This window comes from Arvicanthis niloticus, chromosome 6, assembly GCF_011762505.2.
Source record: "Arvicanthis niloticus isolate mArvNil1 chromosome 6, mArvNil1.pat.X, whole genome shotgun sequence".
Lineage (NCBI taxonomy): Eukaryota > Metazoa > Chordata > Mammalia > Rodentia > Muridae > Arvicanthis > Arvicanthis niloticus.
The window spans coordinates 102881107-102908525 of NC_047663.1; the positions used below are offsets into that span (position 1 = coordinate 102881107).

Below are 27419 nucleotides of genomic sequence, written 5' to 3' on the forward strand. Positions count from 1 at the left end.
TTATATTTTGTTTGACATAGGGGTCTCTCTCTGTAGCCTGGGATGAGCTGGATCTCACTGTGTAGCCTTGGCTAGATGACTCTATTTTTTTTTGGGGGGGGGGGTTTGTTTGTTTGTTTGTTTTTGTCTTTCGAGACAGGGTTTCTCTTTGTAGCCCTGGCTGTCCTGGAACTCACTCTGTAGACCAGGCTGGCCTAGAACTCAGAAATCCGCCTGCCTCTGCCTCCCAAGTGCAGGGATTAAAGGCGTGTGCCACCACAGCCCACGCACTGCCCGGCATGATGACTCTATTTTTAACATAAACATTGTCTTCGGGTTTCTACTGCTCTGATGAAACAGGATAAACACAAAGCAATTAGGAGAGGAAAGGGTTTGTTTGTTTTACACTTCCACATGCTGTTTATCACCAAAGGAAGTCAGACAGGAACTCAGGACAGGACAGGAACCTAGGGCAGGAGCTGAAACAGAGGCTATGAGGATGCTACTTACTGACTTGCTCCCCATGGCTTGCTCAGCCTGCTTTCTTATACAACCTAAGGCTACCAGCCCAGGAATGGCCCCACCCACAATGGGCTAGACCCTCTTCCATTGATCACTAATTGAGGAAATGCCCTACAGCTGTATTTCATGGAGGCATTTTCTCCACTGAGACTCCCTCCCCACTGATGATTCTAGCTGTGTCAAGTTGACACAAAACTAGTCAGTGTGAGCATCAAACACTACAGTGAAGCTTTTTTACAAAGTTTTAATGGTTCTCTAAGCAACATGCCAAACTCAGAAGTCAACTTGATTCTTTGACACAGTTAATCTTATAAAATATCCCAGGTCAAACAAGATGAGGTTTTGTTTTGTTTTGTCTCAGTATCTGTGAAAGTCTTGAGTCCCAGTGTAATGTTAAAATATCAAGCACTTTGGCAGCAGACTCCAATTAGAATGCAGGAGAAGCTAGGAAGAAAAGACTTGGAGAAAAGCATCTTGACTAGACACTAAGAGGCCAAAAACTGCAAGAGCTTCAGAAAAGGTTGGAGTCTAGTTGCTATGAAGAAACACCATGACCAACACAACTCTTCTTATAAAAGAAAGCATTTAATTGGGTCTGGCTTAAAGGGTTAGTCCATTATAATGGTAGGGAACACGGTGGTATGCATGTCACTGGAACAGTAGCTGAGAGCTACATCCTGATGCAAAGGCAAAAAGAGAGACTATGGGGTTGGCATGGGCTTTTGAAACCTCAAAGCCCAGCTCCAGAGAAATACTTCCTCTAGCAAGGCCACACCTCCTATTCCTTTCAAGCAGTGCCACTCAAATCTGTGAGCCTATGGGGCCATTCTCAATCAAACCACACCAACCATAGTCTGCAAATAGGACTGTGTGTATATGCACAGTATCCAGTGACATCTAGAGCCAGGACAGCACAGAAGGAACCCCAGGCAAGATCTTAGTTTCAAACCGCATTCTAGAGGCTACAGGATGGACCAATGGCCAAGAGTAAATAGTGTCCCAAGACTACTGGTGGGTGGCTCAGAATCACCTGTAATTCCAGCTGGAAAGACACCTGAGGATGCTCTCTTCTAGCTTCTGCAGGCAACTTCATTATGAGTGGCATACAAATTCAGATAAAAATAAATGTTCCAGGCTGGGCTAGCCTATTCTACAGAGTACCAGGAAATAGAGGACTACATAAATGTTCCAGGCTGGGCTAGCCTATTCTACAGAGTGAGTACCAGGAAATAGAGGACTACATAGAGAAACTGTTCCTTGAAAAACGAACAAAACTCCATTCTCCTGGAACCAGAGCTCTTAAAAGAAGTCACTGTTTCCAGGGGAAATACAACTTGACACCAGGAAATGTTCAAAGTAATGGAACAGGAAACTTGCTCAAAGAACATAAAAGCCAAACTAAAAAAGCACAAATTAAAACTATTCCAAATTGAGCAACAAAATAAGCAATAAAAATACTAGGTTATAGGGCTGAAGAGCTGGCTCAGTGGTTAAGAGCACTGACTACTCTTGCAGAGGGCTTGAGTTCAATTCTCAGCAACCACATGGTGGCACACAACCATCTGTAATGGGATCCGATGCCCTCTTCTGGTGTGTCTGAAGACAGCGACAGTGTACTCACAAACATAAAATAAATACATCTTTTAGAAAAAAATACTAGGTCATAACCAACCATGGCGGTAGACACCTGTACTCCTAGCACTTGAAAAGTTGAGGCAACAGGATAGAACAACCTAAGTCTCTGTCTCAAAAACAAACAACAACAAAACTGGGTTGCTGGTGTTGACTGTTATGATATGTTTGCATGCTTGGTAGCCTAGCCTCCCAACTCCTGATCTTCCTGCCTCTGCCTCTCAAGTACTGAGACAACAGAAGTGCAACAGCACAACCTACTCACCAAGGATAGTTACTACCTATGAAGGAAAGCAGTAATGTGCTGCTTCACAGAGCAGTAATTCAGTAGACAGCACCTCAACAATCCATTACTGAGGTCAGCATCATAAATACCACTTCTGTGGTATTCTTGCCAAAGCAGAACACTCTGATTCTAAACATGAAACAACAAATCCCAGCTGAGGGACATTTAACAAAAACACTGAAAATTCAACACTATCAAGCTATCTAGACAAAGAAAGATCATCAAAGTCTACACAAACAAGGAGTGAAAATAAGCAAGCACAAGCAGTCCTGGACAGACCTTTGAAAAGAGTTAGCTGAGAAGCCCCTGAAATTCAAATTCAAATTTCAAATTTTAGTTTACTTCCTCATATTATACCAATATGAACTTCCTGGTTCTGATAACCACAGAACAGCAATGCAGCATCAGGAACAGTTGTCCAAGATATGTATGGAGATTTTTTATTATTCCTGTGACATTTATGTGAGTATAAAATCAGAAGCCTGAAACTTCATCCCTAGAACCAACACAATGGAAGAAGAGAAGAGATTCTCAGAGATTATCATCCAACCTCCATAGGTGTCTGTGTACACTCAGGGACAGACAGAGACAGAGAGAAAGAGGCTAGAGATGTAGCTGTGTGGGCAGATGTTTTGCCTAGTAACTGTAAAATCTTAAGGTCAAATCTCAGTAGCATCAAAATACTTACAAATATATAAAACATAACACCTATACTGACTGGATAATGATTTAGTGTAATATAAATATCCCAGAGGAGTTGGAGGGCAACTCCAGAGATATCTCAGTGGTTAAGAGTGCACATTACGGTTGTAAAGACTCGAGTTCAGTTCCCAGCACCCACACTGAGCAGCTCCAACAGCTCCATGGGAATATGACACTTTTCTGTACTCTGTAAGTAAGCACCTGCACTCCCAAGTCCACACATACATGCTCAGGAGAAACACCCAGACAAATGAATATATTTTTATTTAATAAAAAAAATTTAAAGGGTACTAGATTCCACCTTCAATCCTGCAAATAAATAAATAAATAAATAAATCTATTGGCTTAATAGAGATTATTGATATTAATAAACCATTAAGTTGGGCAGTGGTGGCATATGTCTTTAATCCCAGCATTTGGGAGGCAGAGACAGAGAGATTGTTGAGTTCAAGGCCAGCCTGGTCTACAGAGTGAGTTCCAGAAAAGCCAGGGCTACACAGAGAAACCCTATCTCAAAAACAAACAAACAAAGAAATTAATATTAGAAATAACTTCATTTTTAAGATATATAACTTCTTTCTCACTGTTTCCTCTAAATCCTAGGAAATAGTTTTATTTAGATCCTTTTATTAAACTGAATGTTTTAAAGAGATTCTTGTCATTTTCCCAGTTCTCAGATCTGCCCAGGCTCCATAGGTATTCAAAGGTATTATTAACGTCTTCTGCATTTTTTCCAAGTATGCATAGCTAAGCAAATAGAAATGCACATCTCCTTGTGTATAATAAGAACAAACGCCTCAACTTTGGAAAGTAAGCTGAATTTTTATGCTAGTTAACATGGATCAAAACTGAAGGCCCCCTGCTTTTCAAGTGTGCTGGCTAAATGTTCACACAGTACAAAGTATGGCCAGAAACTGCTTCTCTGAGTACCCGTGTCCTTAGCAGCTACTGAAGTGACTCACCCCTTTCACCTCTCAGGATGACATGATTTTATGTTCAGTGCAGTTTAACTGTGCTTGAGTAACAGAGTTCTTTGTAGCTAATGATATTTTATACAACTCTGTCATTTGTGTTGTCTTCAAATGAAGACACTGTGTGTCCTCTCCACTGTCCGTGTCAACAGACAACTTGAACTCTGAGAGGCTCTCAATGAACAGCATCTAAGTAAGGGACAAGACGACTCCTTCCTAGACCCACTGCCCACAAAGGAGAAAGTCTTAGACCCAGGTAACCTACTATCCAAGCAAGAGCCCCACCTGGTTTACGAATGCCAAAGGCTTTCAGAAGGCCAAGGAAAGATGTCTACCACAAAATGCTCTACCACATTTACACAAATAGCCAGCATATTTTTAAAGCTTTATTATTACTAAGATTATGATAGATGAATTTGGGGATTTAATTGCAACTCTATAAAGAAGTCAACTTGTAATTATTTATCCTCTGGATCCCTCTACTTGCTCCTTGACTTCTAGTTCTCATATTCAGACTAATGAAAGTCAGTTTCATGCAGCTATACAAGGACATCATAGGGCAGGATGATCATGTATTTTTATATCTTTGTATGTATAGGAGATATGTGTGTATGTGAGTGTGTGTGTATATGTGTGCATATATATGTATATTATGTATACATATATACAAACTAAGTTAAAAACATTTATTTCTCACATAGCGTGCTTGTGGGAAGACTCGTGTGTCAAAGGACACGCATGTGGTTGTGTGTGTGTTTTTGTACTTTTGCAGCAGAGGCTTTCTGAAAACTGATTTGGATATAAATCAGTAGCAGCTCATGATACTAACTTCCTCCCGCAGACTAGGTAAACACTCCATGGGTGAGCAAGTGAACGGTTTGCAGTAGCAGTTAGACGCTTCACTTTAAATGTTGTGCTTGGCCGTATAACCAGGAAAACAAAACAAACGTGGATCACTCACCGAATTAGCAATGGCGTGGATGACTCTTGAAAACCCCACGGCATCGTTCAGTTCCTCCTAAGTAAAAGAACTAATTAAAACAGATAAGGCTGCAAGAGGGCTCAGAGAGTAAAGGTGCTTACATGACGACCTCGCAATCTGTGCCCCTCAGAACGCTGTAAAGGCTCAACAAGAGAACCACTCCTCAAAGCTCTCCACTGACTGCCACATGTATGTCCTTGGACAAGTGAGCCCCACCCCCATCTGTCTGTGTCTGTCTGTCTGTCTGTCTGTCTGTCTGTCTGTCTCTCTCTCTCTCTCTCTCTCTCTCACACACACACACACACACACACACACACACACACACACACAGATGGACGAATGAATGAAATGAAATAATTTTTTTGACCTGAAGAAATAGCTCAGAGGTTAAGAGCACTTGCTACTCTTGCAGGGTTCAGCACCCAGCAACCACACTATGCAGCTCACAAATGCCTTTCAGCTTCAAGAACCCCATGCCCTCCTCTAGAGTCTGAGGATGCCTGTGGAGATGTGGCACTCACTCTAAAGACACAGACACACACACACACACACGCATAAATAAAATTAAAAGTAAATCTTTAAATATAAATCTTTAAAACAATAAAGATAAAATAATCTACACACTTCTGTTTTAGATGGTAGAATAAGCAAGTGTTAAACTACTCATTAATTACTTCATTAACAGCATTCACAGTTTACCCATCACTTCATATATTGGGGCAAGGGTTACTTATTTATTTTCAGAATTAGGATCTTGTGTATGCTGGCCTTGAACTCCTGACCTTCCTACCTCCAACTTCCAAGTCCAAGTGCTGAGATTAGACCGTGCAACACCAAACCTACTTACAGGATGTGTAATAATTTCCAATTCAATCAAGCTGATTTACAAAAAAAACCAAAATTAACAACTTCAGTTAACACAGTGCATTGTTGTAATCCCAACAATTAAGAGACTGAGGTGAGAGAATCAGGAAATGCAATCAAACACCCTACTGGTCTTTAAAACATAAAACAAAGCCAAAACTTTGACTAGTGGCCATCTGCTGGCTAAATGAATCCAACAACTGTGATCTAGAAATACATAGAAAGAAGTTAGTTCTGTCTGTATTATCATTTCTTAAGCAAAAAAATTAAACTGTAGGCACTTACCTGCTCCTTTGTGTACCTCTCCTGCTCTCTCCTTTTGCGTTCTTCTTCATCCACTTTGCTGATAACTATGTGTCTCTCCTTCTAAAAAACAAATAATACCCAGTGTTCTGGAAACATTTAACCTCTTAGCCTCCAAAGTGCTGTGGTTATAACTCTGAATGGCAGTTCTGACGCATTAGGGTATACACTAGGTGAAAGGGCAGCCTCAGCTATACAATGAAACCATCTCAATGAGCCACAAAGAAGCCAGCTGGGCAGTGGTGGCACACTCCTTTAATCCCAGCACTTGGGAGGCAGATTTCTGAATTCGAGGCCAGCCTGGTCTACAGAGTGAGTTCCAGGATAGCCAGGGCTACACAGAGAAACCCTGCCTTGAAAAAAAAAAAAGTTATAAGCCAAAGCATAAGCAAGCACAACATTATGAGATGACGTCAAAGCCGAATGGGCCCACAACCCCTATACATGTGCATGTCCACGACACTTCCAGTATTTTAATATTTCAAACCAACAAATATCAGTTGAAATCAGTTATAAACTGTACAAATAAAACTTCATATAATGAGCTTTGAGGTCATGCAGATTTTAAAATGTTAAATAATTACTGTTAAATAAAGTACCCACATCATATTTTATGAACACGAGAAGAAACTTTAAATAATTAGTCTTCATTCACATTAATTATAGTTTATATTTATTAAGCATACTTCAAGAGCCAGAGAGATGGCTCATTAGATAAAGACACCTAATGACAAACCTGACAACCTGAGCTATATCCCTGGGAAGAGAGAACCAACTCTCATAAGTTATTCTCTGATCTCCACATGGCCCTACTGCCAACACACAAACACACACACACACACACACGTGTATAAATAAATATACACATTTATGTATGTGTATAAATATATAAATATATATATATGCAAATATATACATTTTTACATATTTATGTACTTGAGTATATATGTATACATATAAATATATACATTTATATATACATATAAAATATATATTTATGTAGTAAATATATATTTATATATAAATGCATTTGTATAAAAACATACATTTATATATTTACATATAAATATATGTATGTATATGTATATATATCTAATTGGTTGAATAAAGATGCCAACAGCCTATAGCTGGGCAGAAGAGAGGTAGATGAGATTTCAGTTCCCAGGCTTGAGGTTTGGGAGAGACAAGGAGGAAAGAAGAAAACACGCCATGTGGTAGGTAAGTCATGGAAACAGGACCATGAGGGCTGGCCAACTGGAGTAAGAACTACACAGATGGACCATGACAAGTTAAAAATCAGGGTTATTTGATAGGGAAGTAGAAACTAATAGTTTAGAGGGTTGATAACTGCCCAGCTCTAGTGCTTGTAAGGCTTATTATAAATATAAAAGGTTAGTATCTTTTATCTGGGAATGGAATGATCAAAGGTGAGATAGAAACCCCCAACTGAGATTAAATGTTGACTCTAACAGTTAAGGGCAGGGCTGCTCCTCCAGAGGACCCAAGGTTGATTCCCAGCACCACATGGCACTAACAACTGACTGTGACTCTAGTCCCAGGGAATCCAATGCCCTTCTCTGGCTTCTGTGGGCACTATACACACATGGCACACAGACATATGTGCTGGCAAAACACTCATGCACATAAAATAAAAATAAATCTTTTTTTTTTTTTTTTTTTTTTTTTTTTTTGGGTTTTGGAGACAGGGTTTCTCTGTGTAGTCCTGGCTGTCCTGGAACTCACTCTGTAGACCAGGCTGGCCTCGAACTCAGAAATCCGCCTGCCTCTGCCTCCCAAGTGCTGGGATTAAAGGCGTGTGCCACCACTGCCCGGCTAAAATAAATCTTTAATTAAAAAAAGATTACAATAAATGTATATATTACAAACGGAAAAAAGTTTACTTCCACTTATGTACTAAATAAATAATCTTATTTGGTTAGGATCTGTTAGTTTTGTTTCACGTGAAACATAGTATCTCTACATAACTGTCCTGGAAATCAGTATATAGACCAGGCCGGCCTGGAACTCACAGAGTTCTATCTGCTTCTGAGTGCTGGGATTAAAGACAAGTACCACTACACCTAGCCTGAATCATCAAAAAGCTGAAAGCAGAGTTGAGGAGGTGGGTCAGCGGTTAAGGGCACTGGCTGCTCTTGCAGGGGCCCCGGGTTCAGTTCAGTGCACCTATACAGTAGCCTACAAACACATACATCTCCAATTCCTTTCTGACCTCCATGGGTACATGGTATACATACTACACACAGGCAAACCACGTATAGAGATAAAATTAAAAGCTATAAGCTACATTAGCGCAAGATAAGCATGCTTAGCCCCACTATATGAATGAGAAAAATCAGGCTCAGAGAGGACAGGTGGCTGGCCAAAGTCACAGCTCATGGGAGGCAGGGCAAAGGCAAAACCTATCAACACCTCAGTGAATCACTGTTAGTTAACTGTGAGCACTGAATAACTCTTACCTTGTCGGTCTCTAATGTCTCAACATGAATGCCTTTAGGATACCTAAACGAAAAAAGGAAAAATTCACATCAGTGAACAATTCAGTGACTGCTAAAGCCCCCAAAGAATTAAACAAGCTGTCGTGTGGTTATAAAATCAAGTTTTACTAAAGTGGGACAATCATCACTAAAGACTTTAAAATAACCCTCAGTTGCTATTTCCCTGCCTCTTCTCTCAAATGCACTGAATGTTACCAGTTTTGTATGAACTTTTTAGGGTTTTAGCACTTTCTAAAATGCGTGGCACTTTATAATGCAGTCAACCCATTGTCACAGAGGTCATCTTATTTCCAAATGCCTACTTTGTAACTCAAGCGGTAATAGTCTTCTTAGACTTCTTATGGTGCAAAAAAAAAAAAAGAATGGTGGGGGGTGCTGGGCTTCAGTTTGCCTTAGTGTTTGCAGCAGCCAAAGAGGAGAGTGACATGAAAGCAGAGATAGATGTAAGGATAAGACAAGAGAGGGGGTTGGACAAGACAGCCTGGTTAAAAATTATTCCCTCCCAGAACTTGGGAGGCAGAGGCAGACAAATATCTGTGAGTTTGAGGCCAGCCTGGTGTATGAAGCAACTTCCAGGACAGCCAAGGATACACAAAGAAACACTGTCTCAAAAAAACAAAAAATAAAATATAATGAAAATTATTCATGTACACATCACTGTCAGTTTTTTTTTTTTTTTTTTTAGGTTTTTTGTTTTGTTTTTAGTGTGAAATAGAGTGAGGAAGACATAGAGAACAGAGGAAATTACATATGTTTTAAGACATCTACAAAATGGTAACAGAAAATTAATTATATGAGTAGTCAATTTTAAGAACTGAGTGAGGACATGACACGGTCACATGACCCATAATTGAAAATTTCAAAAGAGCAATAGGACCAAAAATTATACTTATTTTTTAAATCCTGTCCTAGAGAGCACTCTTACACCTAATTCAAATACTTACTTCCAACTCAAAGTCTGATAAATAAGTTTTCTTTGAAACCTATGAAACAAACAAAAAAAAAGGAATGAGCTTTAACTATTAGGAGTTAACCGTAACTGATCAATCAATGGGTGGGAAAAATGTAATTTAGAGCCCTCACTAGAACAGACAGATATGGACAACCATCACAGGCATTTCTGAGGTAGGACTTATCATCTGTCTTTATCAACATTTTAATGTTATTATATTGCTTTTAGAGAATAGGTAGAAATTATGACCAACCACTGCTTCCTGCAGCTGTATGAAGAGTTTAGAACAGGTATTTGCATTCTGACTCCTCTGTGAAGCAAGTCACAGAGTGAAAGGACGAAAAATGCTGAGATACTCTCTCATATGCTGACTTGTATTTTTCTCTATAGAGAAAAAACAGAGGTGGCCTGACAGTGAGTTCTCTTCTAAAGCCCATGTCTGCTTAGCTCTTCTCCAGGCCAACAATGCTGCTCCTGGGCATAGCCTAAAGTCTAGGTTGCAGACAAAGTGTTCATTCTGAGTCTCAGAAGATAAATATTCCTACTGAGGTAGTGCTACAAGTTAGCATTCAAGTCTTAGGAACTCACCTGAGAGAAAGACTGTAAGGATGTTGTAAAAAGACCACATATCAGCCAGGTGTGATCACACACACCTTTAATCCCAGCACTCAAGAGGCAGAGGCACGCCGGGTGGTGGTGGCCCATGCCTTTAATCCCAGCACTTGGGAGGCAGCGGCAGGTGGATTTCTGAGGCCAGCCTGGTCTACAGAGTGAGTTCCAGGACAGCCAGGACTACACAGAGAAACCCTGTCTCCTCGAAAACAAACAAACAAACAAACAAAAAAAAAAAACCCCAAAAAAACAAAAAAAAAACAAACAAAAAACAACAAACAAAAAAGAAGCAGAAGCAGGTGGATCTCTGTGAGTTCCAGGCCAGCCTGGTCTACAAAGCAAGTTCAGGATAGCCAGGGCTTGTTACACAGAGAAACCCTGTCTCAAACAAACAAACAACTCCCATGCATCCAAGCGCAGAAATCTTCCTCTCCTAAAAAGGAATGCATGCAACAGACAAGCCAACTGACCCAGTGCACGGGTCAAGTTCCAGGCTCCTCTTCTCTTCGCTTTGTAGGAAATCCTCTATCTTCTTTCTGATGAATAAGATTCAGACAATGACCATCAGTGCCTTGAAAGGATGAAGTGATCAGAACAGTGATTGTACTCAAAACCTATACTCAAAATAATCAGCCATAGATACATTCAAAAGGAATGTAAATGCTGGTCTGGGGGTGAAGCCAGTGACAGAGCACTTGTCAAAGACGAGCAGAGGCAGGGCTTCTATCTCTAGAACACACATACAGAAGCAGTCTAGTCTTTTCCCTTTTTTTTTTTTTTTTTTTTTTTTTTGAGACAGTCTCATATATCCCAAGATGACCTCAAACTTACTATGCAGTGAGGATGGCTTGAACTTTTGATCCTCCTGCCTCTACCTCCCAATTGCTGAATGCCACAAGTGTAACTATGCACCACTACACCCAATTCATGCAGTGCTGGGGACCAAACCCTAGGCTTTGTACTTCATAAACAAGCATTTCCCAAGGAACATATTTCTTATGCTTACAGGTCCTCTTGCCATAGAGTCTGAACAAATAAAAAAGACAATCAAAACCAAAGAAAATAGATATATTTTGACATATCCTTTGGATGAAATTATTGGTGACACTAGCAAAATTGTAACAAGTTCTCAATTTATCAGTTGTAGAGCTGTAGAGGCTAGCTAAGAGTCACAGCCATGAGGGTGAGTGAAGATCCCAGCACCAACACAAGCCAGGCATGGCTTAACGAAGAGCCATAACCCAGTGCTGTTGGGAGGAGTAGTGCAGAGGCAGGAGGATCATTAAGGCATGCTTGACTGCCAGCCTAGCCAAAAGATTCAAGCTTCAGGTCCAGGGAGAAATCTTGCCTCAAAGTAATAAAATAAAGAGAGATGCAGGATACCCAACCCCCTTCTCTCACCTCCTCATGCACACACCCACACATACATGTGTGTATACCACTCACACATACACAGAATTTGTAAGTATATCGCCAATTCTAGCAATATAATTTTGACTTTTCTAATAAAGCTATTATGCTGGTAGCTACCCTATAAAGACTAGATACTCCTCCCAGAGTAAATCTGTTTGTCAGAAACTTCGCCGATAGAGAAACAAGTATATATGGAACATTCTAGCAAGCTTTGGTCCAGGAAGATCTGCACACCTGCTGAGACCCTCCCAGTAGCATGGGACAGGTCCAGATGTGATGCAATGTGCAGTTATTATCTGGATTCAGATATGGCACAATTAAAGCCTACAACTCTCATTCACACTTCTGTGAACACTTTTGTATTTAAAGAACAGGTTGGTGTGAAAGACAGAAATCCTGCCACAATCAGATACTGCTTCTCTCATCACCTTGCATGTACACCTGTACATGTGAAACACAAAGCAGGTGAGAGACAGACATTCTCCAGTAGGGTACAATTAGAGCCTGCCTCTCACATCACACCTATCTAGGTCCCTGCAGATGCTGCCAGTGTACAACAGCCCCCAGTCCATGCCTAGTGCATCTCTCATGTCAGTTAAAGAACTTACATTACTTGGTCAATAAACTTCTTCTGATCCTCAGGAATCGTCACAGGACATTTTGCCAGAGATCCTGCCCCATTGGCTTGAGAGCGTTTTTCATCAAATTGCTCTCTCAGCTGTCTTTCTTCTTCCTGATTCAGATATGGAATTCCTACACATAATTTTTAAAAGAATAAATCAGAAGAAATAACAATTTTGCACACAAAATTATTTTTAAAAATTTATTTGTATTTAAATGTATGTATATGTCTTGTGTACAGGTGCCTATAACCTGCATACAGGTGCCTGCAGAGATGAGAAGAATGCACTGGATCCCCTGGATCTGAAGTGACACTGTGATCTGCCAGATGTGCATGGGAAGAACTAAACGCCAGCACTCTGGAAGAGCAGCAACCTTTAGACTTCTGAGCTGTGCGTCCAGCCCTTACACAAAACTATTTGTTTTTGTTCTTTTGAGTCAGGTCCTACTTTGCAGCCCTGGCTGTCCTAGAACTCACTATATAGATAAGGCTGGCCTTAAATTCACTGCCTCCCAATTGATGGGATTAAAGGCATCCATCATTTTTTCTGATCATACACAAACCTTTTAACTAACGAGAAATCTATCATATACAGACTATATTTTAACTATATTACAAAAAAAAAATCAATAGAGAAGTGATTGTGAAATATGATTGCTTGTGCATTCGGTCAGCATTGCAATAAATAAGGCACTGGTGCTGTGTTGACTTTGTATGGATGAGAACATAAAGGAACAAGCAGAGGCAACCTGTTCTTCAGTAAAAGGAACTTCTGATCAGACAAGCAGAAAAGGCCACTGTGAAGAAAACTCAAAAGACAAGTAAGAAAGGTATGCAGAGCAAGGGTGGGACCTCTCTCTGAGAGGGAAAAACATACAAGAATCCTCGATGAATGCTAAAGTTAGTTGACAAGAAAATCAATCCAATTTAGTATGATTTCCTCAAGAAATACACAGAACTGGGCATTTCTGATCATCCTGTTGGACACTGAAGCCTCCCTGAGCAAGGGGACATACATGCTAAGCACACAAACACTGCCACGCAGAGGTCAAGCTCCTGGGAAACACCCGGAAGTCATGAGCCTGTGATGCAGCCCTTCAAAGAACTCCTACCACAAGAGTTATTCTGGGCTTCTGTGTTTAAAACGCCTCTTGTTCTGTAGCCAGGGCTGGCACTGAACTTGGCAATACTCCTGCCTCAGATTCCTAACTACTGGGATTGCAGGCAGCCACTACCACATCTGATTCTCAAATGTTCTGTTTTTTTGTTTTGTTTTGTTTTGTTTTGTTTTCTCCCTTCTCTTTTCTTTTTGCAATAGTAAAGTGGATACCTAGTCTCACGTACGATGGCAAATGTTCTTCCACTGACTTACCACTCCCTGGCATCTTCACTCTCAAACATTTATGGGAAAGGACAGTCATTCCACTATGTCCTACTATCCAACACTCCAATGCCACGCTTCTACAAATAGTTGATAGTCACCTCCCTGATGACGAAGCCTTATGCTCTGCAGTGAGGATGGGACATGAGGAAGCCACGTCTCTCCTCAGCACACTGTCCAGACCCATATCCCCAAAGATGAGCAACTACAATCATCCCAACTACACAGACCACACCTCTCCCCATGAGGTGTCTCGAATTTTTAAGATCTACAGTAATGGACAAGGGAGTACTGTGACCAAAAGACCAGAACACTGTGTATACTTTGTTAAGAATTACACGCACCTGTCACATGGGCAGAAACTAGAAAACATTCCCACATTTGGACACAGAGGTAACTAAATCCTACACAGGTCAAATGAACGAGGCTCAATCAAGTCACAGTTTAAGATGCTGCATTATCACCCAAGGAAATACTATCTACTCTCCTGCTCAGCTCAGAATTATCAAGGTCTACAAAACCTGAGGGTGGAGCTGAGGCAGTTACCAGCATTTGCTGCCCTTCTAGAAGGCCTGGGTGCATCGCCACTCTGAGCTCTCTGGGTACCCACACAGTGGCACATGCACAGATAATATAATGCAAAAAGAGTTTTAAATAAAAAACAAAAGCAGAGGTTCAGAGACATAGCTCAATCTGTTAAATGCCTGCTATGAAAGTGTGAGGAGTGAGTGTGGAGCCCCAGGACCCACTGACAAGCCCAATGGGCAGCACACACCAGTAACACCAGTCCTGACCATGAAACCTATCACTGTCTCAAAACAGAAAAAAAATTAAGGTCATCCTTGAACTACATAACAATTTTGAGACCAGTCTGGTTTACATATTAAACTGCAAATTAATAAAATTAAAAGGCCTTTTAAAAAATGGTAATTCTCGGGAGCTGGAGAGGTAGCTCAGTGGTTAAGAGCACTGACTGCTCTTCCAGAGGTCCTGAGTTCAATTCCCAGCAACCACATGGTGGCTCACAACCATCTGTAATGGGATCTAATGCCCTCTTCTGGTGTGACTGAAAATAGCTACAGTGTACTCATATATGTAAAATAAATAAATAATTTTAAAAAATGGTTAATTCTCAAGCAAAATGAGATTTACTTCTGAAGGATTTAGAAGGTTTATCAACTACAAAGCTAAGTCACATAGACAATCTTACCACTGCAAAACACTTTATTAAAGTCAAATCCTTGGCTCGCCAGGAAGTCAATGCTGGAGCTCTGAAACAGACAACACACAAGTCAGTGAGACTTGAGGCAACCCTCAGGACAGCAGAGACATAATGCAGACAAGTAACCATGACAACCCAACAAGAAAGCAGACCAAAAGTCAGAATGCAGTTTTTAGCCATAGCTTCCAGGACTATTCATTTACTTAAAACACCACAGTTCTTCCCCCTTAGTAGCTTTATAATATGTTATAAAATTTATTAAAAATTCACTGAGTAGACAGATAATCCCCCAATAGCAGGAAGCTCCTTCTATCTTGCTACTACACTGACCACAAGGCTGTAAACAGAAGTAATGTACATTCATAAACCTCTATACTGACTCATATACAAAAGGCCCATATCTTATCATCTTTTTTTTTTTTTTTTTGGTTTTTCGAGACAGGGTTTCTCTGTTTAGTCCTGGCTGTCCTGGAACTCACTCTGTAGACCAGGCTGGCCTCGAACTCAGAAATCCGCCTGTCTCTGCCTCCCAAGTGCTGGGATTAAAGGTGTACGCCACCACCGCCCGGCCATATCTTATCATCTTATCATTAGTTGTACAGGGGCACTGAGGTGTGTGTGTGTGTGTGTGTGTGTATGTAAGGGGCGATGGTGGAATGGCATACACAAGTGGAAGTCAGGGAGAGGACTACCTGCGGAGCTGCTTCTCTCCTTTCACCTTCAAGTGACCTCAGAGCAAACACTTTTACCCACTCAGAAGTCTGACCAGCTCTGAAGGCCCAAAATCGTAATTGGATATTGTTTTCTTTTGTCTCATCTTGTAATTTGTTTTTTTTTTTAGACATGGCCTCATGTAGCCATGAATTTCCTCATCCTCCTGCTTCCTCTGAGCATTGAAACTGCAGCTGCATACAACCACACCTGTCTCTGACTGCTGGGGATGGACTACAAAACTTCATTCATTCTCCAAACGCACTCTACCAAATGAACTACAATCCCAACCCTCGCAATGTTCTCTCTGGGTTCCTGTTTCTAAGAAGTGGGATAGAACCTAGGGCTGTACACACACTATGCAAGTGCTCTACTATGGAGCTGTGCCCTCAACATTCTGCTTTGGGGGTTTTGGGTTTTGGAGGTTTTGTTTTGTTTTTTGTTTTCAAACAAGGTCTCGTTGAGTCGTCAAAGACAGCTTTGAACTCACCCTGTAGCCCACTGATGGACTGAGCTCTTGTTCCCCCCTCCTCAGCTTCCTGAGTAGCTGGGATGAGAGGCCTGTGCCACCAGACCTGGCCAGCTGGATATTCTTAATGTTCAAGATCCAGAAACATAATCCCTAACTAAGCAAGCCTGACTAAGAGAATATATACTGCACCTAGAAGAAGCTGAAAGATACAAGTAGATGTATCTTAAAGCTTAGTAAATAATTTTGAAGATTGTATCAGTTTAGCTAAATCCAGAGGCCCTTCCTCAAAGCGAGGAAAGAGAACAGTACTGCAGTTGCTGTGGTTTCCTATGTTCTCCTAAAGTCATGTATTCACGTAAACACTCCTCTGTAGGCAAATCGAGAGGGACCTGGATATGTGGTTTGTCTACTAAGGGCCAAACCAAGGCTACCCGAACTTTTCCATTAGAAGTCCCCTCTCACCACAGAATTTCACATAAACCCAGGTATAGTCATAATCAATCATTTACTAGTAAATAAATCACAATGGCATTTATTCCAAGAAATTCTTTGATATACACACAATTATTTTACCATTTATTAAAGACAAAAGCAGATTTGTGATACACATCTAGTAAAAGGAACAAAAGTTCAAGGTCGTCCTGGCTACTTAGTAATCCTGAAATCAGCCTGAACTATATGGGATCAAGTCTCAGGAAACAGAGAGAGAAAGAGAAGGTGGAGTAAAGGAAAGAATTCAAAAAGTATATACATATTGTTGTTTCTCTCTACCACATAATCATGGGTTATATAGCATTCTGCAGCTCACTCCTCCATACCTTACCTAGCATCACAGCATTAAACATTTGTTTTTCAAGGAAACAGTTGTTTTGCCTTCAGGTCACATATAATTTAAGGGTGAGAACTCTTTGAGAGCAATTGTGGTATAACTTTAATCTTTAATCTACTCAAGCTCTAGCACCTAAACCTTGTACAACGCAGCTCTACAGGTGTGTGTGGTGTATGTGTGTATGTGTGTGTATGTGTGTGTGTGTGTGTGTGTGTGTGCATGCCTGCGCACTCTCACACGCATGCAATATGTGAAAAAGGGAGCATGTGCCTATTCGTGTCTGTATCTTCTTACCATTCTCTATTTGGCTGTGTCTTTACATGCACTTGACTGTATGCGGTGTTAACACGTGTGCACAGGTGCACTCAACTCACCCATGCAACCATATGTGAAAGCCTGAGGTCAACATTGAGAATTTTCCTCAATTAATCTCAACCTTATTTTTTGAGATATAGCCTCTCATTGAATCCTTGCCTTTTCAGCCAGACTGACTAGCCAGCAAACACCTAGCCCCGGAACCCATCTATCTCAACATGTGGCTGTGGGATTACACATTGTGGTTGGCATGTCCTGATTTTCCATTGGTCCTAGGGATCTGAATTGATATCCCCCTCAGCCATCTCCCCAGAGTCTGCACTCATAGACTTTTAAATAAAACAAGCAAACAACAACTTTAGAGCCAGGGAGATAGCTCGGTCTATAAAGTGTCTCATACCCGTCATGTGTGAGACCCTAGAATCACAGGTATGTCCCACTATGCATGGCAATCTAAATCGCTGGTGGGGATGGGGTTGTTTGGTTTTTGGTTTTGTTTTGTTTTGATTTGTTTTTGGACACAGGGTCTCACTATTTAGCTCTCACTGGCCCAGAACACCCTATTTAGACCAGGCTAACCTCAACCTCCAAGTACTAGAGTGCTAGGATTAAAGGCTAGCGTCAACACACCCACCAATCAGTAACAATCATTCAATCTGAAGTGTTCGTTAACAAGAGAAAACAGGAAAAGTAAAAAACCAGCCACTCTATGGGGCTAACGATACTCAGTTGGTAGAGTCCAACTTAACATGCATGGCCCTGTGGTTCCATCCCTAGCATTACATAAAACCAGGTATACAACATCAGGACTTGGGAAGCAGAGGCAGGGGAACCAAAACTTCAAGGTTATCCTCATATGTACAACTTTCATGAGGCCTGCCTAGGGCCAGGTGGCCTTGTCTCAACAACTGGGAAATCCAAAGACACATCTACGTCATCCATATAATTTACAAGCTCACACACCAAGGCTACACCTTTCTCTGCCTGTTCCTTTGCTCTTCCAGACCAAAGCCTAGGAAGATGGCTCAGCAGGTCTTACCAACAAGTCTAATGGCCTGAGTTCAATCCCTAGGACCCACATAGTAGAAAAAGAACACTGTCACAAGTTGTCCTCTGACCTCCACGAGTACATTGTGGTAAGCACAAGTACTTATGTACACACCTACATGTACACGTATGTACATTCATGTGGCAGCTCACAACTGCTGGGAATTGAATCTGAGTCCTCTGGAAGACTAGCCAATGCTCTTAACCACTCCTGGGCTATCTCTTCAGCCCTACTCATGGTATTTATCACAGCAACAAAGTAACTATTACAATAATAATAATAATAAAAAAGTGTTTTAAAGTAATTAAAAAAAAACAGCATTTTAATTTGCATTTGAGACTTCTACCTCTGACCACCATCAAGAATATCATCTTCCTTAAGGAGCAGCTGGCATGTTGCTATGCCACAGATGATACAATGGGTGGAGCTCTTTTGATCTGCTTCAGTATATTTCCTAAATGCCAGTTCTAAGGAGGATGAGACTGGAGAATTACAAATTAGTGGTCAGCCTGGCTGCAAAGTGAGGGAGAGCAGCCTGGACTACACTGTGACACTGTGTCAAGACAAACAGGGAGCAGCCAGAACACTACCTGAGGCGTCTCACTGATCCCTGTTTTTGCATATTATTAATCATAGCATCCTCATTTTAAATCATTGTTCTTGTGCTGGTGTGATGGTGCATGCCTTTAATCCCAGTGCTTGAAAGACAGACACAGGAGGTGGGAGATTGGGAGGTGGGAGGAAGCTGTATCTTAAGTTCAAGGCCAGCCAGACTATACCTATAAACAGTTCCAGGCCATCCAGGGCTACATAGTTGAAGCCTGTCTACAAATAAATGAATAAATAAATAAATAAACAGAATGACTATTGTTACTTCTAAAAATAATTCTATCCAAAGAAGTTTCCAAACTGAGGCAATTTTCCCCCAGTCTACGAACACTGTTTAAGGACTCTACAATAAAGCAACTTGTAAACAGCTAGTATCTGATTTCAGAAAAAAAAGGAAGTATCAGGTCAGAGATATGACGACCTAGTAGAGGCATCCTTGCATATGCATGAGGCCCTAGACCCTATGTCCACATAGTAGGACCATTAAATAAAAAGAGAAAAGGAAATATCAACTATAGCTTATATAATAACTTAAGAAAACTAGCTAAAAGACCAAAATAAACATGATATGAATCTATAACCTTAGCTTTAGCCATAAAGTGATAATCTGTCTTTTAAAAACTAAAAAAGCAGCCAGGTGTGAAGGCTCACACCTTTAACTCTAGGACCCCGAAAGCAGAGTCAAACAAAGCACTGAGTTCAAGGACAGCCCATCCTAACAAGTTCTAGGCCGGTCAGGGCTGGAAGAACAAAATTACCTTCATTTCCCCCTTTGCTCCCAAGTATTCAATGATCTCTCTGTATCACTGGTTTGTGTCTTTCATTATTTTAAAGTAACACTATGCACATTTTAATTACTATCTTCGCTTCTTGAGATAGGGGTTTGTATACCCTAGGCTGGCCTCAAAAATTTGTTGTGTAGCTACGAATAACCCTGACCTTCTGATCAGCCTCCCCTGCCTCCCCAGGTCTGGGATTGTGGGCATGCACCATCATGTCCAGTTTATGCAAGTCCTGGTAATCAAATCCAGTGACTTTTGCCTTCTAGGCAAGCACTCTCCCTACTAAGCTACGGTCTCAGCCCTTGTCTTGCTACCTGAGGAAGAAAGTGCTCAGGACTCTGTCCTCTAGGGCCCCACAGCTACAGTACCACTTTCATGGCAAAAGGGGGAAGACTGAGATGCACCCATGTTACTATGGGGAGAGAAGCTGGGCTTCAGTATTGCAGGGGAGGCGAGGCAACCCCTCTTCTGTCATGCACCCACATGTTCACTCTCCTTATCCATGACAACAAAGAATCAAGCAGACAGATGGGAAACTTTATTTGAGCAGTGTCTGCCAAGCCAGCTACCACAAGAGCAAAGGGTAAGCCTCCCTGCATCTCTACTCTTGCTCTCCTCAAAAGAAAAATGTTGTCTTGTCCACTTTTGGTTTTTCTAATTATGACTTAGAGGAGAGGATGCAGGCTTAAAAAGTTAGGCAGTGGTGGCGCACGCCTTTAAATCCAGCACTTCGGAGGCAAAGGCAGCAGTTTATGAGTTTGAGACCAGCCTGGTCTACAGAGTGAGTTCCAGAACAGCCAGGGCTACACAGAGAAACCCTGTCTTGAAAAAACAAAAACAAAACAAAAAAGATTGACTCTTTGAGAAAATAAAGCTCCATCCTTGGAAAGAACAAAAACAATGAAGGAAGAAGTCTGTGGGTCCTGAAGTAGGGGAGGAGGAAGTCCCAAATGGAGTCTCTCTGTAACGTCAAGCTCCCCAAATCAACATTATTAATAAGTAATTTATTAATTATTTATTGTAAGTATAATTATTTTAATATAATTATGATATAGTACAAAACTTATGGTTGTAAATATTATCAATTATAAATATTATGTATTTCTTAATAAATAATAAAGTTCATGATCTAATTTCTATGTACCTATCCGCAGTCTATCTCTCATAACATTATGAAAGAGAGATAACAATGTCATTAATTTAAAAACCTAAAAATGAAGGTCCGAGAGGTGAGATCATTTACCCAAAGCCTAAATCTTTTTGTTTGTTTGTTTGTTTGTTTGTTTGTTTGCAGAGGAGGGTTTGGGGTTTTGTTTTTAAGATAGAGTATCACATAGTCCAGACTGCCCTCAAACTCCTTATGTTGTCAAGAACTGTTTCTAATTCAATTCTAATTCTGCCTCCTTCCCAAGGCTGAATCACAGGCATGTACCACTGTGTGGTGCTGTGTGGAACACGGGGTATCATTCATGCTGAGCATTCTAGTAACTGGCCCACACCTCCAAGAGCTGAATCTAAAAAGTTCCACATTTCTACTCCATCCCAACAACAATTTACAAAAGGAAAATGCAGACCCGCTACTAACCTGGCAAACAAATTTGACATCTGGTGAGGACCTACTGAAAGGCTTGGGGAAAACATAGAAGTTAAATGACTTCGTTACATGCCTGGGGAAAGAAAAGAGAAGAAAAGAAAAGGACACTTAGGGGTGATTATCAGGAGACAATTTAGGAATTCCCACCACCCATTAATTCAACCTACTTGGAATTGGTGTGGTCATATTTAAAAGCACAAAGGCCAAACTGAAACAGCAAAAAGTCCATGGAATGCTGGAAAACGGAAATAAAACATCAGACACAGGAGAGCCAGGTTTCTCACATGAACAAGTGTTCTTAATCTGGTGGCTTTCTGGACCACTCAGCATAGCTAAGGCAGAACACTTCTGACAAGAAAACACGGGGCAGGCTATATACCAGTCTTATTCATGTGCACACAGTTCTTAATTTCATCCCCAAGTAAGAACCCAGCTTTCATCACCAGAGCATATCATTAGGCTTATTTCCAAATTACTAAAACTACGAGTCAACTCCAGATGGTAAACTGGCTCTGGCAGGCCTTGCCCTTCTTGTCCCTTCTTGTCCCTCTGCCTCACTAAAAACCGTTAGATTACATCCCTAAAGCTAGTCACCAAAGTCTATCCCTTATTTGGCCACTTCCTCCTGTAGCTGACTACCAAGGTCCAGCTATCAGATTTGAAGTCCAGCAACTAAAGCCCCTTTGGCTCATCTAATTAACATGCCCAATTAAAACTAACCACCTCACCATAACATGGGGTTTTCCCTTTACCTTTAAAAACCCTCATTTGCCTACTGACTATGTCTGTCTCCTCTCTATCCAGAGGCCGTCCTTTGTCCCTCCAGGACAAATAGCTCTGCCCCATCTCCTTGTCCCCTTCCCCTTCTCCCTTATCCTCTGTCTCCTATGTTTATTTCTTATTCTTTGCCCTCTGTTCCTCTGGGGCAAACAAACCAACCTTTGTGTTGAGAACTTGGTCTGGAGGGTCCTGAGCCAATACTGATCCTTTAAACTACATCATATCTATTTCCTACATATTGAATTAATAATAATAAAAAAAGTAGTCCTTCCCCCCAGAATGTCTTTCAGAGAACAATGACTTTTGCTGTTTTAAACATCACTAAAATGTTACTTATTGGCTGGACTTGAAAAGATGCACCTCACTTAGAAAACATGCAAGTGTAAATTTAATGAATCCAACTTTCTATAATTCAATGGCAGGAGGATCCATATGAGAAAGAAAAAGACTATTGAGAATATCCACTTGCCTTTTTAAGCTTCTGATATCTCTCTTCTGGGGTGTCAAAACCACTTGTTAATGCTGTTACTGAGGGTCCATCGCTGATTCCTAGATCATAAAAAATAAAGATTAAGCTCGTTAATAAATGCTAGTGTAAAACTGTCAAATGCTAGTGTGTCAGTCTCCACTCAGTGCCTATTCATAGTCCCATTAGTTAAAATTAATTCAAAGTGTATCACACTCTTTAAAAATGAACATTAATTTGTGCTGTGGGTGTAGTTCATTGGTAGAAGTGTTTGCTTGCCTTGCACATGACAGGGCCTCGGTTGGACTCCTGCATTCACAGAGAAAGAACAATTACAGGATAGGGGGATGGCTCAGTCAGCAAACCACTTGCTGGGTAAGCATGAAGACCTGAGCTGGAATCCCTAGAACCTATGCAAATAGCTCTGTGCAACGCTGGGGAGGCAGAGATAGGTAGATCCCTGGAGCACACTGGCCAACTAGCCAATCGAGTTGAATCAGTGAATTCCAGGTTCAGTGAGACACTGTGTCAAAACAATAAAGTAGCGTTTGAGGAAAAGCATTCAGTGTTGAACTCTAGCATCCATTCACGCACATGTGTGTACACACACTTAAACACCACACACACAGACACACCTGCAGCACATGTATATCTACTGAGCTAAGCAATGAAGACTTGTACTAAAGTATTAAGTAATACCTTTATTTGCCATCTAAGTACAGCCCTGGCCAGTCTCAAAATACTATAGGTTTCCACTCACATGATATGTCTAGAGTGCTCACAATCAAAGACAAATAACGGCTGATAGAGGCTAAAGGGAGTAATAGAATAAACCCATCAGTAGGATCTGTTTAAGATTAAATAAATAAATAAATAAATAAATAAATAAATAAAATTCCAGAAATGGAGGGTACTGGCTGCACAGCAACATGAGTGTAGTTAATGCTACCAAATTCCAAAACCACTCAAAAACAGCTGAAACAGGACTGGGGAAATGTCTCAAAGGGTAAAGTGCTTGCCATGCAAACAAGAGGACCTGAGTTTGGACCTTCACCATATAAAAACTGAGCATGTCAACACACGGAAACAGGGCTCCACAGCTGTAATCCTGGCACCTGGAACCCCAGCATGGTCTTGTGGGAGAGACAGATAGATCTGGGGGCCTGCTGGCCAGCCATCTAAGTAAAATAGCCAGCTCTAGACTCAACAAGAGAAATGCGTTGAAAACTCATTTTAAACATAAGCCAGAGGAAGATACCCCAAAACAACCTCTAGCCTCCACACACACGCACACACACAAGCCACCCATATACGTGTGTGTGTGTGTGTGTGTGTGTGGTGTGCATTTCAAAATGATAAACATGGATAGGTGTACTTTGTCAAAAGAGAAAGACTTCAACCTAAACCCGTGCTTTTTAACCATATACATCTAAATAGTTTAAGCAGCACCAGAACCATAATCTTTATCCAAAAATCTCACACCCTGACCAACCACAAAACCACCACAGCTCTCTCAGGCTGTTGCCATGACCAGTGAGCAAGGAGGCAAGGAGGCTTAGCTATCTATACAAGGTGTAAGCCCAGAGCTTTCAAGGGAGTTATACCTGAAAACTCCCCATCGATGGCGAAGAAGTCAGCCTCCTCTATGGCCTGGTACACTTTGTGAAGATTAATCTTAAAATCTGCAGAGAAACCAAGAAGAGGCTCAGAACAGGTGGCCTGCCTTCCTGCCCACCAACTAAAGGGAGATGGGAGAAAGGTCTGGAGGAGCTCCCGGAGCATCGGAGAAGACGGTCAAGTCCCTAAGTGTGCAAGGACCACAAGAGACACCTCCTCCGGGGTGACTAGATAGAGGAATCAAGCCTCGAAGTATGCACGACTGAAAAGGTCCAGGACTGAGCAGGTGAGCGGGGAAGAGAAAGGCATGGATGGATGCCAAGGGTGCACGCTTCGCAGGGCGACACGTCCCACCAGCAGCACCAGTTTTCAGAGGATGTAAAGCCCGGCAGAACTGACTTATCCTGGGCCCCGCCGAGCACACGAGGTCTGGGCCTAGCACGCTGGGTAGGTTTGGGGACAGGGATGGGGGTTGTGCGGCGGACACGCACTGCTCCGGATTATCTCCATCCTGCGGCGCAGACGGAACCTTGGCCCCGCCCAGGCCGACGCCGGTCCACGCGCAGAGTTCCGCGGCAAAAGCAGCGGCGGGGATGTCGGAGGCCACCTCGAAACAGACCGCACAGGACACTTCCGGAAACAGCGCGCGCCGCGGCGCCTGCGTCAGAGCTGTGTCACGTCAGGGGCGGGGCCGGGCCCTCCGGGCTGACAAGAAAGGGAAAAGGGGCAATGGATCAAAGTCTCAAGGCCTGGCCCATGTGTTGAAAAAGTTACCTGTCCTGAACCTGGTTGATCAAGAGATTTGGTTTTTTGTTTGGGTTTTTTTTTTTGTTTTTGTTTTTAGAGACAGGGTTTCTCTGTATAGCTCTGGCTGTCCTGGAACTCACTCGTAGACCAGGCTGGCCTCGAACTCAGAAATCCACCTGCCTCTGCCTCCCAAGTGCTGGAATTAAAGGCGTGCGCCACCTCTGCCCGGCTGATCAAGGGTTTTAAGGACTGGCCTTCCCTGGGTCTATAATTCCGGCTCTGAGAAGGATGAGGCAGGGGAATTGCAAATTCGAGGCCAGCTTAGGGAACTTAATGAGAGTCTATCTAAAAAAATTTTTAATTAATTTTATATATACAAATATATAATATTTGCTTAATTTGTGGGGGAGTGTTGGAGAAGTATATGTGTGCATGTGTACGGTGGTCGGTGATCACTAGTAACGAGCAAATGAGGATCTCCGGTGTCTGTCCTTGTTCTCCACCTTCCTTGAGACAGGGCCTCTCACTGACTGAACTTGTTTCAGCCAGAGTGGCTGGCCAGAGCTCCTAAAATGCCAGTCTCTGAATCCCAACCCTGGGTCCACAAGATTGCAGGGTTGTGCCTAGCTTTTTACATGGGTGCTGGGGATGTGTACGTGACTCTGGTTGATTCCGCAGCAAGGGCTCTTTCCCACGGAACCCTCCACAGCCCCCGTTTCCTGAGCTCCGGTACTATGCCACTTTGGTAGGATGCAGATACTATGAGAAAGCATGGTGATTGTCCCATTGCAGTTAAAAACTTGGATAAGAAAAAAAGCCAGGCAGAAATCAGACTTGCTACTTGGAAACATGATAGTTGCTATGGAGATAAAGAGCAAAATGCTGCAGCAGAGAATGATGGGGATGCAGTTTCTTAGGTAATCAGAAAAGGCAAAGCCATTTTTGGGAGCCTACGTTGTGACTAACACTCTACGAAAGCTGCCACAGGCAGACCCAGTCGGGGGTCCCACACCGGGGGAGATGATATATGGTAAATGGTGGAGCCTCCGGATTCAATGCTTACAGTTCTTGACTACTGCCCTCTCTGTGGGGGGCTAAGAGGTTGCCCCTCTTCTAGTTTTTTGGACTCTCTACTTTCTTATTTAAGGGAGTTCCATGTTTATGGAACTTTGATTTACACTCACTCCTCCAATGCTTCCCTTTCCCACATTTAGGGCAAGGTCTCCACGTGTTCTGCCAGGTTTTTTACAATCCTTTCTCATGTGGCCAGGTTTTCCACAACCAAAGCACATAGGTTCCTGGTTACCTAACGTTTTCCCATTTCCATAGGTTTTCTTAACGTAGGCACTAAATGGTACTCTTTTTCATTGCTGCAGCATAGGTCATCCTTGGACTACTGCTGATGAGGCATCTACACAGGCCTTAATGTACTCTTGCAAATTCCCTAGTATTCAGATTGGTCTAATCAAGTCCTGGCACAATGAATTGGCATTTTCCCAAGCCAGTTGTTTTAACAACATCTCAGTCCCCTCCAAAGGAGGTAGCATTCTGTTAATGGCTTCCTCTAATCTGGCAACAAAATTGTCATATGCCTCATGTCATGCTGCTGTTTTATGCCTGATAGACCTGTGGTCTTGGCCCCAGGAGGGGAAAGAGCCTTCCAGCTAAGTACCGCTGCCTGGGTTACTTGCTCTAAAATTGGCCTAGGTATCCTCATCTGGCTAGCCAGGCGAGAGTACTTTCCTTGTCCTAAAAACATTGACATTGTAGGTTTTGTCCCCTTTTTAAAGATGCTCTGTTGTACGGCCTTTCGGGCCCTGTCTTCATAGTCAGTCCTCCGCAACATATAATCCCCAAGAGTCAAAGTAGCCTTGGCTGTCTGATCCCAATCATACGGTGTCAGCCACTGGCTTTCTACTGCATCCAAGACTTGTAAAGTATAAGGAGCAGAGGGGCCAAAGGTTTTTACTGCAGACCGAGCTCTTTCAAGGTCTTCAATGGGAGCCCATCCCATTGAATGAGGTGCCTCCTCATCATAGAATACTACAGGACAAGTAAGTGAAAAATCTCCGGTCTTCTTGGCCTCCACCATGGCGCCATCAAACCCCACTGGCGGAAGAAATTTACCGGGTCAAGGGACTGGCCTTTCTATAGCAGGAGCCGGCAGCCGCTGCGACTCCTGATCATGGAAACGATCTGTCCTCATCTGGCTTATACTTAGCTGCTTCATCCTCCAAATCCCAACCCTCATCATCGTCACTTTCTTACAGCAGCGCTTTCGCTTTCCTATTAATACTGCCAAGCAACTCATAATCTTTACTGTCTTTTAAGAGCGGTTCCGCCTCAGACTCATCAGGCTCTGAAGGAGCTTCCTCCACCAAGAATTCTATCGGTGTCTTTTCTGTTAACATGTCTCGCATTTGTTTCCAGAGAGTGAAAGCACTGGGCAGACAGCTACTTTACAGGACCTCCGCATCTCACAGCCCACTG

General features: G+C 42.1%; 1 protein-coding gene across 2 annotated transcripts in view; it reads right to left on the reverse strand.

The window, feature by feature from the left end:
- The window catches only part of Parn (poly(A)-specific ribonuclease), a 125819-nt gene extending 100981 nt beyond the window's left edge, over positions 1 to 24838 (reverse strand). The window contains exons 1-12 of one of the 2 annotated variants that reach the window (XM_034507847.2): positions 24674 to 24838; positions 24170 to 24247; positions 22569 to 22648; positions 21487 to 21554; positions 21311 to 21392; positions 14948 to 15008; positions 12343 to 12487; positions 10792 to 10857; positions 9702 to 9740; positions 8719 to 8761; positions 6224 to 6304; positions 5054 to 5110 (exon numbers count right to left, since the gene is read on the reverse strand). In XM_034507847.2, the coding sequence (XP_034363738.1) occupies positions 5054 to 5110; positions 6224 to 6304; positions 8719 to 8761; positions 9702 to 9740; positions 10792 to 10857; positions 12343 to 12487; positions 14948 to 15008; positions 21311 to 21392; positions 21487 to 21554; positions 22569 to 22648; positions 24170 to 24247; positions 24674 to 24692 (819 nt within the window). In that variant the 5' untranslated portion in view covers positions 24693 to 24838. The remainder of the gene's footprint in view (positions 1 to 5053; positions 5111 to 6223; positions 6305 to 8718; positions 8762 to 9701; positions 9741 to 10791; positions 10858 to 12342; positions 12488 to 14947; positions 15009 to 21310; positions 21393 to 21486; positions 21555 to 22568; positions 22649 to 24169; positions 24248 to 24673) is intronic. The other variant, XM_034507848.2, reaches the window with a different exon arrangement.
- Positions 24839 to 27419: the final 2581 nt, after the last annotated feature.